This window comes from Acomys minous (assembly GCF_964271855.1).
Source record: "Acomys minous genome assembly, chromosome: 14".
NCBI classification, from domain to species: domain Eukaryota; kingdom Metazoa; phylum Chordata; class Mammalia; order Rodentia; family Muridae; genus Acomys; species Acomys minous.
Window position 1 is genome coordinate 65623080 of NC_140496.1, and position 19922 is coordinate 65643001.

Genomic DNA, 19922 nt, shown 5'->3' on the forward strand with positions numbered 1-19922 from the left:
AACCTGTCTTCTTGGGGCCAGAGCTTTGTTTTTCTTGTTTGTATTGTTTTGTTTTGTTTCTATGCTCTGTAGTAGTACTGTGTTCTGGAATATCTGAAACCAAACGAGAGTAGGCGGGCGGAGAGGGACGCAGCAGTAGCTGCTCAAGTTCATGGGACTGCCTTGCTGAGTAGCTTCTCCTGGCAGAAATCAAACTCAGTTGCGTCTGCTTTTTGTAAACAAAACAAGGAACTTTATAACAAGCCCCACATATTTCGGATATTAAAGCGATCCGTTGTCAGAGCATTCAGACGACTTCCTGAAGAATGGTTTTTTCTTTCCCTTAAATTAACAGGATAGTTTCGTTTATCTTCCGCATTTAAGTCATGCTGGGGTCACCTTGTTTAGACATCTGCCTTATCATGGCTTCTCTGGAGATGTTTTGACCGGGTGATGAAAGGCCTGTCTAATGGTGGAGTGGGTGGGGAGACAAAGCTTAGGTTCTTCTCTGTAAGCTGAGGCCTTTAACTATAGACAGTTCGGTCAGCTTTACTAGAGCCTGGGTGAAAGTGCTGCACTCAATCTTGAGCACGGGTGTCAAAAACCTAGGAATCCTGTCCGTTCCTGCTACAGCGCCATCTGCTGGCCGTGAGCTGCCTGGTTACCTAGAAGAAAACCCGAATGGAGAGGCCGGTGGGTGGAGCCACCACCAGCACCATCAGCTATAACAAGCTTCAAGCAAGAAAGAGTCCTTGAGAAAACATAGAAATTAAGAAATTATAGCATCAAAAAAAAAAAAAAAAAAAGAAAAGAAAAGAAAAGAAAAAGAAAAAAGGTACCTAGAAAAAGCCCTAATGTAACCGCTGATGCAATCACTAGGATTACATATGCAAGGGCATACACGCAAACCAAGATAGGACCGCAGAGATGGATCGGTGCGTCCATAGCATTTGATGCTCTTGCTAAGTAAGACCTGAGTTGGCTTTCCAGCACCCAAGCGGTGGCTCACAAGGGATGTTCCTCTACTTCCAGGAGATCTTGTTATAGAAATAATAAGCCTTCCTACTGAAAATTTTCTCCTCACACTTAGAGATGAAGGGAAATATCCGCCTGGCTGGCCCACTGTGGCTAGTGCCTAATTAGAGTTGGGCTTGGCAGAAGATTTTACTAACCTGTATACACTTTGTCTTATGCATTCCACAAGCACTGTTATTCTTAAGTCTCTTTCAGGTCTCAGACTGAGATTACACTTCGATCAATTTAGAGACAGGAGTCTGGCCACTTAGGCACATAAGAGATTTACAAAGCAAGCCCCCAGTTACATGCTTTCCTTTCTAGGAGTGGTCATGGTGCCTCCCCACAGCAACAGAACACTGAGTAAGACAGGCTTCTCACCCTAGAACTACCCCACTAGTTTCTGTCTCCTCACCGAGACAGAGGTATGGTGGCTCCTGCCTGAAATCCCAGCACTTGGGAGGCATATAATGCAATCTTTGTGAATTCAGGACCCGTCTGGTGTACACAGCAAATTCTAGGCCAACCAGGGCTGTGTAGACCATGACTCAAGAAAATTAAATATACATATTTATACACACATATGTATGTATACATGTATGTCAGGTCCAAAGCCCCCAAACTTCAAAAGGCAACCCAAATATCTAGAAATGAGCTCAACCCGGACTATAAGAGGATTTCTGGCAGCTAGATCAAAGCCAGCGTTCCTCGGGAACTTGGGAAGCCGGTGACTGTCTATCAAAGAGAGTCATCTCCTAGCAATCAAAGTGCGTGCTGGCCTGCAGGCTCCTTCAGTAACAGAAACATCTGTCACACATTTCAAAGCCCCTGCCAGCATCATAGCCCTTCTCACCTCCTCTCCAGCTCTAACCTTCCTCCCACCCAGGGAGGAGGAACCCTCCTGATAGTTACTCATCCTTCTTGGCTATTTTCACCCACGGTTCCTGCACTAGCTGCTTTCATGATGCTCTCTCTACTTTCTCCCTATTCCCCAGCCCTGACCATGTCCAGCCTTCTCGCTGTGTTCAGTCCACTACTTTCTCTCTCTGCTCTGGACTCTTCCAGATGCCTCTAGCTGGTCTCTCTCTTATATCTACAATAAAACCTTTCCATTCCAGGAAGTGGTCATGTCATCAGTTTATACATATATATTGTTTTCTCCTGTGTAAAATGTCATTAAAATGGTAAATCCTTTCCAGGGTTATTTGATTAAGTGGACTACTATTTACAACAATAGTTGACATGAAGCATTACTCAATTAAGACTAGCTACAATTTCGTGATGTTCATTTATATAAAATGTATTTACCAGTATCTATGATATGTTGGCCACTTGCTATATTTTGCAGAAATAGAGGCAAAAATAAGTCCTTGCCCCCAAAAGAACAAAACATATTGCGTAAGCAACTGAATAAACAAATTTAAGAGTATACAGCCATTGTGTGTATGACATTATTTTTTATTTTGTAAAATATCTGCAGAATGTATATTTTTTATTTTGAGTTTTTTCAAGACAAGGTTTCTTTGTGTAGTTCTGGACTTGCTTTGTAGACCAGAATGGCCTCAAACATCCATTCCCTGCAGACATGTTTCACACCAGGCTAAAGCTGGGGTCACTGGCTCTTAGAGCACAAATGCAAGGAATCAAAAGCACTCAATGGACTGGGGCATCTCAATTTATGCTTCTTTATCAGTTTATTTCAGCTGACACCCGAGAGCTGGCAGTTCTTGCCAAATGCCTGTCAGTCAAGAACAGTGGCCTGTTTGTTAGGATTGCTGTGGTCATTGTGGTGAATGCCAATCAGTCTCGGGGACCATGGCCAGGGCATTGTGGTTTAACCCAAGAATAAGTGCAGTCCTGAAGGCACAGCTTGCAACAATAGCTTCATTTGAATGAAAACCATTTGAAAGCGATGTCAAATAGGCATTCTTGTGTGCTATACACATTTGTTTCCAGACGCCTAAGAATAAGGAATGAGCTAGCTAACCTTATGGATGAGAAACAGACTGTTCGTAGCAAGTTTACGATTTAGCAGGAACAGATAAGCTGCATATAGAAACAAGCAGAAAGCCAGAGTTGTCATAGGAAAATGAAAACTAAGTGCTGTGGGAGGAAGGAGAAACTGCCTTCAGAGAAGGCTTTCTGAAACAGCAGACATTTCACTGATCCTGAAAAGCACACAACATCTCAATAGGAAGAAAAACATTCCAGTGGGAAAGGACTGTGATCAAAGGCTAGAGAGGACAAGTCTGGGGCACACTGCTCACTCCATGCGTCTCTCAGGCCTTAGCTGAATTCCCCTCCTGCTGGAAGGAGGCCTGGAGCCTTCGGTTCCCTTCCCTGGTAGAAGCCTCTACAGTACCTGTTATCGAACCCGATAGCCTGTTACACCCTAGGTTCACTTGCATTGTTTGTCATTTATTGATGCTAACTAGTTGGCAGTTATTTGTTGCAGGGCCTGGGAGATGGCACTTGCTGCCAAGGTTGACAGCCTTTGTTCAGTCCCTGGAATCCACACGGTGGAAGGAAGGAACTAATTCCTGCAAATTGCTCATTGGTGTTCACATGAACACTATGGCACATATGTACAGATGCACATGATAAACAAACAAATAAATGTAAAAAAAAAAGAAAAGCTTGGAAATTTGTTGCATGAATAGTTGAGCTGTGCAGAACTGGAATGTCAGCATTCGTGAGGAAGAATGTTGGGTGGCAGACTTTTCCTGGGGAGGCAACATACACACACACACACACACACACACACACACACACACACGCACATGCACACACACACGCACATGCACACACATCTATGAGGACAGAAAAGGAGCCAGTAACAAACCAAAGTAACAATGTATGACCTGGTAAACCAACTGGTTTTTTTTTTTCCAGAGTTTCTCTGTGTAGCCTTGGCTGTCCTGGACTCACTTTGTAGACCAGGCTAGCCTCGAACTCACAGCAATCTGCCTGCCTCTGCCTCCCGAGTGCTGCTGGGATTACAGGCGTGCACCACCACGCCTGGCTAACCAACTGAATTTTGGGGGGGGGGGTTATCAAGATTTGAGAGTCAGGGATGACTCAAAAGCAGCTGTATCACAGAAAAGCTCACCTCCGTATGGATGTTGACTCATGAAGGCTGCACCACGCCCCCCACCCCCACCCCCACCCCCACCCCGTAGCTCTGTGTGCAGCTGGTCAGGAGCTGAACTGTCTGAGTCTCTCTTCATGAGTTTGGCTGGCCAGTCTCCTCCTCAGCTGATAATTTCTCCACTTTAAGCAGCGGGGGCCAGGCCCTCAAGAATCTTCTAAGTTTCTGTTCTGTCAGAAATGTGAGATACGAACCCCTCTCCCTCCTATCTGGACTATGTCAATCCAGAGAAAACTGTTAAACAACAGTGGCGAATGATTGTGAGCCATGGTCACTCCATTTTGTAAAGGTCCCCCATTCTGGCTAACCAATGATAATTCCGTGAGACGTGTTTTTCTCATTCGACATCTCCCCTCCAACCCCACACTTGACTCTAGGGTCCACTCTGAACGTCTTGTAGCAGCACACCAGGGCTGTTTACTCTGCTATACGTCGGTTCTGACTTTGTGTTGCAGTTTGTTTGTTTGTTTGTTTTCACTTTTAAAAGGGTCGAATTGTCCACGCTTCATAGTTTATAGCATAAGTGGCCCTTCCACAGTCCTTTGCTTTCTATTTATTCCTTTATACCCTATTTCCAATTTTTCTATGCTGCTACCTTTCTAACACATTTAATGTCTCTGCTTTCTTGTTTGTTTTGTTCTCTGGCTCTGACTAAGTAGCCACGGCTGGACTGGAGTTCAGAGCTCTTCCTGCCTCTGCTTCCTGAGGCAGGGATGAATGGCATGCGCCACCACACTCAGCTCTTTCATAATATAAAAATTCTTTATTTACTATTGTGTATGGAAGCCAGAGGACACCTTGTAGAGTCTGTTTTCTTACCTTTCCCCCTTTATATCAGTCCCAGAGGTTGAACCTGATAGTTAGGCTTACTCTGCTAGAGCCTTTACTAGCGGAACCATCTCTCCAGGCCATCCTTTGTAATGATAAAATAATAATAATGATGATGATAATAATAATAATAATGCCAGAGATGGCTCAGCAGTTAAGAACATTGGCTGTTCTTCCAGAGGTCCCAGATTCAATTCCTAGCACCCATATGGCAGCTCACAACTGTCTGTAACTCGGGATCTGACACCCTCACACAGACATACATTCAAGCAAAACACCAATGTACATAAAATAGAAAAAAACATTTTAAAAATGATTTATTAGCTGGGCGGTGGTGGCACACGCCTTTAATCCATCTCTCCTGCCCCGTTAACTTTTATATAATAATTTTTTTTTTAAGACAAAGTTTCTCTGTGTAGCTTTGGCTGTCCTGGACTCACTTTGTAGACCAGGCTGGCCTCAAACTCATAGAGATCTGCCTACCTCTGCCTCCTGGAGTGTGGGGATTAAAAGGATGCGCCAGTACGGCCCGCTTTAAAGTCTATATTTAAAAAAAAAATGTGTGTCTGAGCCAGGCGTGGTGGTGCACGCCTTTAATCCCAGCATTCGGGAGTCAGAGGCAGGAGGATCACTGTGAGTTCAAGGCCAGCCTGGTCTACAAAGTGAGTCTAGGACAGCCAAGGCTACACAGAAAAACCTTGTCTCGAAAATAACCAAAAGCAAAACCAAACAAAACAAGTGTGTCTGGGGGCGCTGGTGTACTTGAGTGTATCAGCCTTGGAGGTAAAATTCATCGTATCCCCCGGAGCTGGAATTACAGGCGTTTGTGAGCCTCCATCGGTATAGTTACAGATTTATCATTTATGTTTTCTGAGACACGGGCTCAAGTAGCTTTGCCTAGCCTCGAATTTGAGATCCTCCTGCCTGAGCTTCCTGAGTGAGGGTAGGGATTTACGAGGGTCGCATACCATGCCCGGGTTCTTTGGAATTTTTAATTCCTTCTTCAGGATTCCACCCAAAGCGCGTCACCGCCTTCTAGCCAATCTCAAACCGGGGTTAGGAGAACGAAAGCACACCCGTACAGGCGCGGCGGCGGCCGGGCCGGAAGTGACGCACAGGCCCTTATAAAAGCCGCTAGCGGGCCGTGGGCGGGCTCAGAAGGCTGGCGGGCGGCTAGGATGGCAGATGAGGAGGAAGACCCTACCGTGAGTGAGCGCCTCTGTCACAGTCTGTTTCCTCACTCCCTCGCGCTCACTAGCGGACGCAAAGTCTGACCTGCGTGTTTTCTAAGGGAATCCCGCCGAGAGTTCGGGGGGCCTCGCGATGCTTTCCTCTTCCTCGGATTTACCTTAGCGCGTGGGGCCAGACGGGGATGAAGAGTAGAAAGGGGCTTCCTTTGATCCGGCTCTGACACTTTGAGACACCCAGCCTGCTAAGGGAGATCAGAGCTCACACTGCGGAACCGGCAGCCCGGCTGCTAAACAAAACTAGAAGGGAGCGGAGATACGGTGACCTAAAGTCAGGAAACTTGAAGTCCGAATTCTCCTGGTCCTCTGAGCAAGTTATTTAACTCCGGGCATCAATTTTTCTTCTCGTGAGACAGGGTCAGGCCCATTTAAGGAAAGTAAATGTTGCTTCCGATGACAGCAGAGAGTAGATGTTAAACCAGTATCGGGTCTTTTACAGTAGCATTGCCCAGCAGTGTGACAATTTAGTTGGTTTAAAACAAAACTCAGACCCTGAGGTAATTAGAACTTTTACGAACCCAAGGTGTGGGGTTGTTAGGGGCCATAATAGAAGCCTTCCTGCATGCCTTGAGAATTGGACTAGGTCTTAAGAACCCTTAGATGCTAAGTGTCATGATTTTATGCTGTTTGCTTTAGCTTATTGCTATTGAAAATTAAAGAGCGTCACTGGGCATGGTGGTGCACACCTTTTTAACTCCTTTGAGACAGGGTTTCTCTGTGTAGCCTTGGCTGTCCTGGACTCTATTTGTAGACCAGGCTGGCCTCGAACTCACAGCGACCCACCTGCCTCTGCCTCCCTGGGTGCTGGGATTACAGGCGGTGAGCCACCGAGCCGGCAGCAGCAGCAGCGGGGGCGCTGGTAGTGCACACCTTTAATCCCAGCACTCAGGAGGCTCTGTGAGTTACAGGCAGACAGGATTACACAGTGAGACCTTGTTTCAAAAAGAAAAAGCCTATAGAGACAGCTTCAGTGGTTAAGAGCACTTACTGTCACACATCTGGCAACCCGCAGTCAACTTTAACTCCAGCTCTGGGATATTTGACGCCTTATTTTTGTTTCTATTGGAACCTGCAGGAAACGTGGACGAAGTACGCACTCACAGTACACATAATGTCTTTCCAAAAAAAAAAAAAAAAACCCACAAAAGATGAAATGAAAAGGGTGGAGCTGAGTGGTTAAGCATCTGTTTAGAGCCTTGAGCTCCTAGGTTCAATTCATAGCAAACCCCCATCTCTGTCCCCCACCCCACCCCTCCCCCACCCCCAAAGGAAGAGAACGGAAGGGAACCTCAGTGGAGTAGTAAATGCAGTGCAATCCTTTGACATGTATGTATTTTTAAATTTCTAGTTTGAGGAGGAAAATGAAGAAATTGGAGGAGGAGCAGAAGGTGGTCAGGGGAAAAGAAAGAGACTTTTCTCTAAGGAATGTAAGTTGTCCTTTCCAGTGCTTTTACTATAGGTGGTGGAAGCCATTGAACATGTCCTTTCGGAAGAGATTAGTTGTTCTTCCTAGGTTTGCCTATAGGGTCTGTGTTCTCAGACTTGCCTATAACGTTTTCTGTTTTCACTGTTTTGTTTGTTTGGGTATTTATTTCTTTGTTACTTACTGTTTTTTTGAAACAGGGTTTTTCTTGTAGTTCTGGCTGTCCTGGACTCGCTTTGTAGGCCAGGCTGGCCTTAAGCTCACCGAGATCCACCTGCCTCTGCCTCCAAAGTGCTGGGATTAAAAGCATGGGCCACTGCCCAGCTGTTTTGCTTGGTTTTGTTTTTCTTTAAAGATAATCTTTATATAGCCATGGCTGGTTTCTCCTTATAGCCTTTGCTGTCCTGGAATTCCGCTTTGTAAACCAGGCTGGCTTCCGACTGAGAGTTCCATCTGCCTCTGCCTCCTGGGTGCTGGGATTAAAGGTGTGCTGCTGCACCACCACCACCACCACCACCACCACCACCACCACCACCACCACCACCGACTGAGTCAGGGCTTTGTATATCCCAGGATGACTCCAATATGTAGTCTATGGTATGAGTGTGACTTTGAACTTCTGGCCCTATTGCTCTATTTCCCAGTGTATGTCCTGCTGAGGAGTGAACCTAGGGCTCTGTGTGTATGTCAGGCTAGCACTCTACCACTACCACTAACCGAACTACACTTCGAGCACCACCACCTTCTTCCTGTGTTTTGTTTTGTTTTTTCCTTTTTGTTGTTGCATTTTTGGCAGGCTCTCATATAGCCCAGACTGCCCTTATACTCACTGTGTAGCTGAGAATAGCCATGAAGTTGTATTTTTCATGTGTCCACCTTTCGCGTGATGTAAGTTGAGCCAGTGAACAGGGCAAAGGGGTGGTGAAGTGGGCAGTACTGACAGTGGCGTGGAGGTCATAACGTACTGACCTTCTGTCACACGCCTGCAGCAGACAAGTTAGGCCCTTTGGGGCAGCAGCAGGGTGAGCTGTTTCTTTTTGTCATGCCTGTACTGACTCCTGAAAGGCATCATGAGAATGTACCCTCCAGGTCCACGCCCAGGGCTCTTGGCTGAGCAGTGAGATGTACAGAAACTTGCATTTATGAGTGCCTGAATGCAGTACAATCTAAAAGTTCTTGAAACTGCAAGACCAGGCTTAAAGTGTCTAAATCTTTTTCCATCCACACATAGTGGCACATACCTATGACCCCAGCTCTTGGGAGAGGTAGGGACAGAAGGATTTGGAGTCCAGGGTCATCCTCAACTCCATAGTGAGTTTGAAGCCAGCTTGGACTGTATGAATCCCTGTCTCAAAACAAAAACAACAACAAAAAATTCTTTCCAGTATCTTCATTTTTTTACTGAAGTCTGACTGTTTCCTCTTCTCTCTCCCTGATGCTAATTACATGACTTGTATGTGGTTTTTACTTCTTGTCATGGGGACACAGGAAAAGGATCCTTCGACCAAAGTGCTCTAGAAGCAGTACTCACACTGTTGCTGCTCCAACCTTTAGTTCAGTTTCAATCGCTTTACCTTTGTGATGACAAAAATTTGCAATCTTCACAGGCTTCTCCCACTGACTTAAATGAATCTCCATGCTGCCTCTGTTTTTGCTGCTTTTCAGATAGGCTCTTGTTGTATAGTCCAGGTAGGCCTTAAACTACTGTTCCTTGTGTCTCCGTGGTTCTCTCTTCCCATGTGGGTCCCAGTGATGGAACTCAGGTCCTCAGAGGCAGCAGGTGCCCTTACTAACTGGACTATCTCCCTGGGCCAATTTTATTTAAAAAAAAAAAAAAATCTCATTTCTCCTCTTCCATTTCCCCTCTCCAGGCTCTCATATACTCCTCCTTATTCTTTCAAATTCATTGCTTCTTTTTTTGTTGTACACACACACACACACACACACACACACACACAAAGTAGGTTAGTACAACTTGCTCTGTCTGTATAATGTTACTTGTGTGTTTTCGAGGCTGACCATTGGTTTGGATAACCAATTGGTGTCCTTGTCTCTGGGGAGACTATTTCCCCCTTGGCCAACATTCCTTAGTTGCCTATAGTTTTTCAAGGAGAGTTGAGGCCTCCTAGGCTTCCCCCACTCCACATTAGCATACCTGTTTTTGTTGTCCTGCTTTTTTTTTTTTTTTTTTTGGTTTTTCAAGACAGGGTCTCTCTGTGTGGCCATGGTTGGTCTGGATTCTCTTTGTAGACCAGGCTGGCCTAGAACTCACAGCGATCCGCCTCTGCCTCCCGAGTGCTGGGATTAAAGGCGTGCGCCACCACTGCCCAGCCCTGCTTGCTTTTTTGAGACAGGGTTTCATGTAGCCTAGGCTGGCCTAGTAACTGAAGATGACCCTGAGCCCCTGATCCTCCTGCCTCCACTTCCCAAGTGCTGAGATTGCAGGCTGAGCTACTATGAGCAGTTTCAGTGCTAGGGATCAAACTCAGGGCTTTGTGCACGTGAGGTAAGAACCTTCCTGACTGAGCCACATCTTTAATCCCAGCTCTAGGGAGGCAGAGGCAGGTGGATCGCTGTAAGTTCGGATCAGAGTGAATCTAGGACAGCCAAGGCTGCACAGAGGAGAAACCCTGTAACAGAGTTTCAGAGCCTCCACTGTCATTTATTTACAACTTACCCACCCTTTGACCAAATATAGTCAACTTTGAAATATGTACATTGTAGCTTCCCCACTCTCTCCCCTCTCCCCCCTTTCTTAATGTTTCTTATTTCTAAAAATAGCCTACCAGCTTGGTCTCCAAATGTAGCCTTTTGTCTTTATTTTTCCCTGCTTTGTGTTAGTTTTTCATGTGTTCTCCTGTCTCCTAACAGTATCTTCTCTGGCTCAGCTCAGCTTCTCCTGGCTCAACTGTCAGTCACCAACTGTCTTTTCTATCTCACTCACATAGCCCAATTCACTTTCAACTGTCTCCTATTCTCACTCTGCTCAATCTTCTCTTCTCTTCTCCAGCTCTATTCAGCCTTCTTTCTTCTAGTACCAATTGTCTTTTTTGATCCTACTCTGTGACCTTATTCTTCTGCCAGCTAGACCACCCTCTTGCCTACTCCTCAATCTCTCAACCTCTGCTGGCTTTTTATAGCTTCTCCTATTCCCAGAAGTCCCAGAACCAACTGACACTGAAGGGCATAGTTACCCTCTAAAGGGCCAGGCACACAAAATAAATTGCATTACAGTAAAACTTTTTTTGGGGGGTAGGGAGGTTCGAGACAGGGTCTCTCTGTAGTCTTGGCTGTGCAGGACTCACTTTGTAGACTAGGCGGGCCTTGAACTCACAGTGATCTGCTGCCTCTGTCTCCCTGACTGCTGGTATTAAAGGCGTGTGCCACCACAACTGGCTTTTATTTTTTTTAATGTATCTTATGTATGTGAGTGCTCTATCTGATTTTACACCTACATGGTATCAGATTCCATTCTAGATGGTTGTGAGCCACCATGTGGCTGTTGGGAACTGAACCCAGGACCTCTGGAAGAGCAGCTAGTGTTTTTCACCTCTGAGCCGTCTCTCCAACCCTAAATATGTATATAAGTTTTCCATCCCCAATAAAATAGGTGGAAATGTTTGTGGTGGGTAGTTTGCTCAAATATTTAAGGAAAATCAGCTCCCTGTGGGAATTTATAACAGACGTCACTTTACCTAATGATAAGAGGTAATGTCATCAATGATATATTGGTATGTACCCCTGATGTGAGAGTGTCTTGACTTTGGTATCCTTTCTGATAGTGTGTAAAAGCATTAACCACAGTATAGTCATGAGAGGACAGCAGATAGAACAGTCTGAAAGGTCTGACTAAGTCTTTGTAAGTGTTGAGGTCTTAGAAGAGCTAAAGAGTTGCCACAGGTTGTATGGAGGAAACTACAGGGGTTTCACAAGGGTTAGACGGGGAGCTCATTTGCATCACACCAAGTCAGTTAGATCTGTGTACAACGACTTAGGCAATGGCTTGGAAGTTACACAACTTCAGTCCATCCCTCTTAGATGCAGCGTAGAACAGATCAGTGTCTCCAAAAATGTATGCATCCTGCCAATCCTAGAAAAGCAAAGTGGAGTCTGATGCCTGGGGAGTGTAACTCACTGGAAAGGGCATTCACTTAGCACGTGTGAAGCTCTGGTGGGTGTGGGGTAGAAACAAGGTATCTCAATAGGAAATGGACCCAAATAGGAAAATCAGTACAATCTAAATAAGTTACTTGTATAATGTTGATTTCTTAGTTTTGAACTATTTGTTATATAAATGTTGTAAGGGGAAGCTAGATACTAAGCGTGTGGGAACTCTGCTATTTTTATAACTCGTCTGTAGCCTAAAATTGTCTGTTACAAAGACAAGTTTTTAAAATAGAATTCAAAAAGAAATAAAGAATATTGGCTCCTATAGTTGTTTCCTTCCATCTGCATTGGGACCTAAAGTGTCTTGGCATTATCAACACAAGGATAACTCTGCTACGGGTTAGTTTCCAAGTCACCCTTTCTTCTCTTTGTTGCTTCTGCCAGTTTTTGCTTCTAAAGAGGAATCATTCTAAGGCTGAATATAGTGATTCATATGTGTAATCCCAGCACTCAAGAGGCTGAGGCAAGAAGATTATGAATTTGAGGTCAGCCTGGGCTACGTGGAGAGACACTGTCTCAACCTTTCTCAAGTAATTAATTTGATAATGACAATAGTAATAAAAATAATGTAAGAGGAATTATAATATACATAATTCTTTTGTGTGTGTGTGTGTGTGTGTGTGTGTATGTGTGTGTGTGTATACACTCTGGGACTGAAGAGATGGATCTGCAGTTAAAAGCATTGTCTGTGCTTCTAGAGGTCCTGAGTTCAATTCCTAGCAACTACATGGTAGCTCACAACCATTTATAATGTGATATAATGCCCTCTTCTGGCCTGCAGGTGTACATGCAGCCAGAGCACTGTGTACATAATAAATACATCTTTTTAAAAAATTTGTAGTTAATCATGGTGGTACTTGCCTTTAATCCCAGCGCTTGGGAGGCAGAGGCAGGTGGATCTCTGTGAGTTCGAGAGTTCACGGCCAGCCTGATCTATAGAGCTACAGAAAAAGAGGAGGGGAAGGGGGAGGGAGGGAGGGAAGACTAGCATATAGTAAGTTGGACATGTGCTAAGAAAACAACCTGATCAGTTTTTTGTGTACACTTTTTTTTTAATGTGTGTATACTTATGGTCACTATGGAGATCAAAATAAAAGTAACCCTGACAGGAGTTAGAAGCAGAAGGATTGGAAGTTCTGGGCCAGGCTGGTCTACAAAGGGAGATTCTGTCACAGACAAAAGGCTAGGTGTGGTGGTACATACCTGTAATCTCAGCACTTGGGAGGTAGGAACCGAAGATCAAGAGTAATAAGGCAAATTTTGGCTACATAGGGAGAGTGAGAGCCCTGGGGCACATGAGACCCTGTCTTAGTTCCTCTCTTCCTCCCAAGGTAGATGACATTCCAACATTGACAGCATTTGTGTACCCTTTTGAAAACATGACCAAATTACAGTTCCTCCCAGAAAATGTGTATGTACAGATAGTGTGTGACGCTTGTCTGTGGAGTAATTAGAATATATAGACCACAGATTAAACATGCTTTTTGTTTGTTTGTTTGTTTTTGTTTTTCGAGACAGGGTTTTTCTGTGTAGTCTTGGCTGTCTTGGACTTGCTTTGTAGACCAGGCTGGCCTTGAACTCACAGTGATCTACCTGCCTCTGCCTCCCAAGCTCTGGGATTAAAGGCATGCACCACCACACCAGGCTGGGTTAAACATCCTTATGAGTCCTATCTGTTCTAAGCTACAAAGAAGTGCATTACTGCTGGGGGTCAGATCAGCTGGGGTCACATTCAAGGTTCATCTTTTAACTATCTGTGTGACTGTGAAGTAGGTCACTTTACCTGATGCCATAGTTTTTTCAACTATAGAATGGGGATATCAATAGTGTCTAAATCAGAGGCCAGTGTGAGAATTAAATGAATTGTATATGAAAAGCCTTAAAACAGTATCTGGCCTATAGGAAGGACTATATAAGGCTTAGGTATTTGCAGTTATTTTTATTACTCTGAATTATTCTTCTCCTTTGTATATTCTGTTGTTCTTTCAGATGAAGCCTAGAAGGGTTTTAGCCTGTTTCTTCCTATAAGAAAGTAATTGGAACACTTTTCTCTCATGCTCTTTCCCCTATGGTGATGTTGGAAACTCTTCTGACTTCACTTTTTCCATGCCCTACTACCTCTCACGCTTCCACATCACTTGCAGCAAAGTCTAAGCGGTCGTGCCAGGTATGATGGCGCACGCCTTTAATCCCAGCGCTCTGGAGGCAGAGGCAAGTGGATCTCTGTAAGTTCAAAGCCAGCCTGGTCTTCAAAGTGAGTTCCAGGACAGCCAAGGCCACACAGAAACCCTTTCTCTGAAGAGAGAGGGGTCGGGGGAGGGAAGAGAGATTAGGCAGATAACATTAGAGAAGGGAGGGAGGGAGGGAGGGAGATTCATGGAGGCTAAATAGTTAGACTTGGCCCTAAGGCTGCTTAGAGCTTTTATACCAAAATCCATACTTAGAGACACAATTGTATATTTTGCTTGTTTGAGACATAGTAGACCAGCCTGGACCTCAACTCAGATCCTCTTGTGTCTGGTTCCTGACTGCTGGGATTAAAAAGCCAAGTGGTACCCCACCTATCATGATTGTCTTTAAGCCATTGTTTATAATTTGGTTTAATTGTAATTGGTATGAAAAAGCTACTGGTGAAATTGGTCAGCCTCTAGGTAATCCAACGCTTTCTTGTTGGTTCATAGTACGGTGTATGATGTACGGATTTGGGGATGACCAGAATCCTTACACGGAGTCAGTGGATATTCTCGAAGATCTTGTCATAGAGTTCATCACTGAAATGGTAAGACAGTTTTCTAACTTTTAATTTGTTGTTGTTGCTGTTTTTGTAATTTTTAGTTAATTGAATATTTGAAATTCTAAGCTTTAGATAACACTAAAACTTTTGAAACTAGCTATTCATTTGAGTACCTACTTTGTGCAAGTTCCTGGCTTCTATTTTGCCATTAATAATGGAGATTGTATAAATATATTCCAGCATAGCTGGATGTGGTGGTGCACACCTTTAATCCCAGGACTCAGGAGGCAGAGCCAGGTGGATCACTGAGTTCAAGGCCAGCCTGGTCTATAAAGCTAGTCTAGGACAGCCAAGGCTACACAGAAAAACCCTGTCTCAAACCAAAAAGAAAAAAGAAAAAGAAAAAAAACATATATATATATATATATATATATATTCATTCCAGCACTTCTGAGTTTTGTTTTTGGTTTATTTCATTTATGCATATGATGTTTTGCTTACAAGTATGTCTGTGTACCATGTGTGTGCCTGGTGCCACACATGGCCAGAAGAGCATGTTGGGTTCCCTGAAACTGAAGATACAGATGGTTGTGAGCTACCATGTGGATGCTGGGAATTGAACTCCAGTCCTCTGGAAGGACACCGATGCTCTTAAACACTGAGCCATTTCTCCAGCCCCAGAGTTTTATTTGTAAGAACATAACATCCTTGATGTTTTTTATCCATGTGCATTGGTGTTTTGCCTGCATGAGTGAGCATGTCAGATCCTCTGGAACTGGAGTTGCAGACTGTTGTGAGGTGCCATGTGGGGCCTGGGAATTGAACCCTGGTCTTCTAGACGAGCAGCCAGTGCTCTTAACTGCTGGGCTATCTCTCCAGCCTGGAGTGCTTGTTTGTCTGTTTGTTTTTAATCTTTGGGAGCCCTCTCCAAAGATAAAACAAAACAAAAATAAAAATAAAGGTACCTAATATTATAGAAGTAATCATAGTAACCTTCATTTTACGCTCATGTTTTGCAATATTTGTTTCTTGGGTTTTAATCATAATTATTTTAGTAGCTATATAAATTTCATTTGAATTTCTTTTGTTTTTCTTTCCCCTTAAAACAAGGCCTCATGTATTTGAGGATGGCCTCACTGTGTGGCTATAGACAACCTTGAAGTTCTGATCCTCCTGCCTCCACTTTCTCAGTGTTGGGACTATAGGCTGTGCCATCAGGCCCATTTATTCAGTGCTGGTGGTCAAGCCCAGGCCTTTGTGCACACTAGGCAAACTATGCAACTGAGCTCAAATCTAACCTGGTCTATGTATAGCAAGTTCTAAGCCATCTAGAGCTACATAACAAGACTATATCTAAAAAAATAAAATGAAATGAAATAAACACTCCCACCCACCCACCCAACAAACAGAAAAACCCAAACACTGATGAAAGGATATAATTTCAGGGTGCTCAGCATGCAGGAGGCTGAAGCAGGTGAACTCCAGTTTCAAGACTAGCCTAGGCTACATAGCAAGACCCTGTCTCAATGAACAAAAACAAAGCTGGCCGCAGTGGTAAGTGCCTGTAGTTCCAGATTGTGGTAGAGGTAGGAGGATTGCCTCATTTGGTACCAGCCTAGGCTGTGTTCAGGGATTTTGTCTCAATAAAACAAAAGCAGTAAGGAATAAAAGACAGATTGGCTTAAGTTCAGGACCAGGTTGGTCTACATAGTGAGTTCCAGGTTATATAGTTGGACCATGTTATAAAAAACAAAATCCCAAATCATTCTATTTTACCAAAGAAGACTCAGGAGCCAGATGCTGGAGTGAAAACCTGCTAGTTCAGAGAGGCAGAGAAAGCACCCAGCTGACCATCCTTCTCCGCTCACATCCTGAAGGAAAAAGGCAAAAACCAAAAGCTTACAGCTAAAAGGCCAAAAGCCCAAGGCCAAAGCTCCTAGCTCACCCGACAGCTCAGATGGAAAAAGCTAAAAGCCAAAAAGCTCCCTCTCCATGCTTAAACACACTTTTCTCAAAGTTCCTCCTTTCTACCTAATCCCTGTCAACTGGCTTCTTGTTCCACTTCTTGACCTAAGGTTAACTTTATTAAATCCTGTCTTCAGAAAGCTCTTGGATTAAAGGCATGTGCTAGGACTGAGCCACACTAAACAAGAAACAGGTTTTTACAGTTCATAATCTCGAGGTTCACAATGGGGTCAAATATCCCACAAAACCATGTCTCAAAAATAAAACAAACAAAGTGTTACAATTTTATCTCCAAGTAGGATTTTGATATAAAAGATCTAAGTAGTCTTAAGACCGGTTTCACTATATAACATCCATAAATCATCCTTCCAATCTACTAAAGCCTAATGTTACTGTTTGCCTAATCTCTAATGCCTACTCTTAGCCATCCCCAGAGCACTTTAACAATACCATCCTCCCCAACAACAACAACAACAACAACACTCTACCTTTATAATAAAACAAAATTGAAGTATCTCCAAATTTGGTAGCTTTTGTTGTTTTGGTCTGTCTGTCTGTCATCTATCGTCTATTTGTGTGTGTGTGTGTGTGTATAGTTTTGCTTTTGTTTTTTGAGACAGGGTTTCTCTGTGTAGCCTTGGATATCCTGGAATCATTTGTAGACCAGGCTGTTCTCGAACTCACAGAGATCCATCTGCCTCTGCCTCTCCGAGCACTCGGATTACAGGCATGCACTGCTGTGCCTGGCTTCTCTGTTTTTAAGGCCTCTCACCATGTAAACCTGGCTGACTTGGAACTTGCTATATGAGCCAAGGCTTGTCTTGATTAACAGAGATCTTCTCTGCCCCGCAAGTGCTGAGGTTAAAGTTGTGCATCACTTTTGTCCAGCCACTTTTGTACTTTTAATGTCCTTAATGGAAAGAAAAAAGCCTATAGAACATGAAGAAAATACTGATAATTGTGCAGTAGAAAAAGGGTAAGGAGGTGACCAGATAGATGGTTCTCAAATGTAAACACCAACATGTTTAATAGCAAATTAAAACACAAACATATTTGGCTCTTAAAAGTTCATGTGTTTTCTTGCCATAGACTCACAAGGCAATGTCGATTGGAAGACAAGGGCGAGTGCAAGTTGAAGACATTGTCTTCTTGATTCGAAAGGACCCAAGGAAGTTTGCTAGAGTTAAAGACTTACTTACTATGAATGAAGAATTGAAACGGGCTAGAAAAGCCTTTGACGAAGCCAACTATGGATCTTGACACTGTTGTAATTTCTGAAATTTTTGATATTTTCTGTGGAAACCGTACATCATAATTGTTGTCTGAAGTAATATCGTGATGGCTAAGCATGCAATGAAAGAAGTCTTCAATTTTAGATTTATAATGTGAGCCTTTCATTGCCTGCCTTTGCCTGACCGTATTTGACTTGTTTTTTGGGCTTTAGTGACTCCTAACTTAAAGTATTGCAAACAATGCAGTTCCGTCTGAGAGGGGAAAGCCGTGCTTATGCTCTAGGTAGACTTGTGTGTTCCAAGCTGGGTACATCCGCTGCATTACATGCAACCTGAATGTCCTTTGTGAGAGCCCCGGTGTGTGCTTTACGTGTCTCACGTTTTTAGATGACAGTGGCCGGAGACCTTATTAAAGCTAATGGACTGGTCCGTATTTCTTTTAAGGAACTAAGTTCTTGTAAGAATTTTTATTTGAGCCGGGCGGTGGTGGTGCTCGTCTTTAATCCCAGCACTCGGGAGGCAGAGGCAGGTGGATCGCTGTGAGTTGAGGCCAGCCTGGTCTACAAAGACAGCCCAAGACAGCCAAGGCTACACAGAGAAACCCTGTCTCAAAAAAAAAAAAAAAGATTTTTTTATTTGTCTTAATAGATTATTTGTTTTAATATTCTTTTCTAAAGTGTACTTTTTAAAAGGAACTGATATTCTGATATTTGCTAAGTATTAGTGGACCTCATTTTCCTCGATGACAGTAAAGCTAAAAGCAAACACCTATAGCGTAGGAATGGTAAAGCATGTCGGGATAGGTGGCTCTGGTGGTGGGCTGCTGCCATGAGTGTAAGGGCTTCCACTGTAAAGATGAGTAGTTGATGAAACCCATATGTGACCGTGCAAACCAATTTTTAATTCAGGATGTATAGGCCTTGTGTGTATTTAACTTGCTACATTAAGTTATTATTCTACTTAGCTTATAATAAGGATTAAAATTGTATTCAAAGATGTTACTGAATGTTACTCTGAACTTTACTGGTGCTTCTTAACATCTCTAAATCAGTGCTTGGGGAAATAATACTGTTTAATCTACTGTCACAAGGAATAAAGAACGAAGAATTAAACATGTGAATACTTGAGTTTGTGGTTTTATTTATATTTGGTTTTCCTCAGACAGGGTTTCTCTCTGTAACCTGGCTGTCCTGGAACTTGCTTTGTAGACCAGGCCGGCCTTGAACTCACAGAGACCATCTGCCTCTGTGTCTTAAGTGTTTGGATCAAAGGCATGTACCACCACAACCCTGCTGAGTTGGTGATTTATACCCCCATCTTTTCAGGATATTGCATCCATTATTGATATGATTCCTAGCTCTTTTATCTTGTTTTTATGTTATTTTTATGCTACACCTCAATTGATGAGATTTAATGCATAACTGAGCTGATCATTTTGTATGAAGAAGCAATTGAAGGGGCTGGAGAGATAGCTCAGAGGCAAAGACCATTAGCTTCTTTTTCCAGATGGTCTCAGCACTTACATAGTGTCTCACACCATCTCACCCCAGTTCCAGGGAATCCAGTGTCCTCTTCTGGCCTTCTCAGGTACCAGGCAAGCAAGTGGTACACACACATGCATGCAGGCAGAATACTCAGACAGAAACTTAAAATTTACAAAAAGCAATTGAAAAGTTACTTCTATATTAAAATAAAAAATTACAGTTGAAGGCTGACAAGGTGGCACACCGAGTAATAAATGGACCTGCTCCCAAGACTAGCAGCCTGAGTTTGGACCCCAGAACCCATGTGGTAGAAGGAAGAAGCAACTTCTGCCTTTGAGTTGGTGTCTGGCCTCCACACATACTCTCCTTGGTATGTTCCTGTTTGTCTACCCCACATAGAAACAAAATAAGTGATAAATATAATTTTAACAATTAAAAAAAGTCATGGTAGTGGAATAATGTCTGACAGTATTTATGGTAAGAGGTGTTGAGACAGGATCTCTCTACATAGCCCTGGTTGTCCTACAAGTCACTATATAGACCAGGCTGGCCTTGAACTCATAGAGATCTGTCTGCCCTTGCCTCTCCAGTGCTGGGAATAAAGGTGTGTACCACCACCTTTCTGTCAGCTATTTTTGTTAATCAGGGTCTGTTCTATTCTGAAAGTGTACTAAGGAATTTACACTGAGAGCTACTCAATT

General features: G+C 43.6%; 1 protein-coding gene across 1 annotated transcript; it reads left to right on the plus strand.

The window, feature by feature from the left end:
- The first annotated feature begins 6093 nt into the window (after positions 1–6093).
- TAF13 (TATA-box binding protein associated factor 13) lies at positions 6094–18857 on the plus strand. The gene is made up of 4 exons (XM_084757253.1): positions 6094–6174; positions 7565–7643; positions 14488–14585; positions 17595–18857. Exons 1-4 carry the CDS (start codon positions 6148–6150, stop codon positions 17763–17765), a joined length of 375 nt encoding a protein of 124 aa, XP_084613379.1. The 5' UTR covers positions 6094–6147; the 3' UTR covers positions 17766–18857.
- The last annotated feature ends 1065 nt before the right edge of the window (positions 18858–19922 follow it).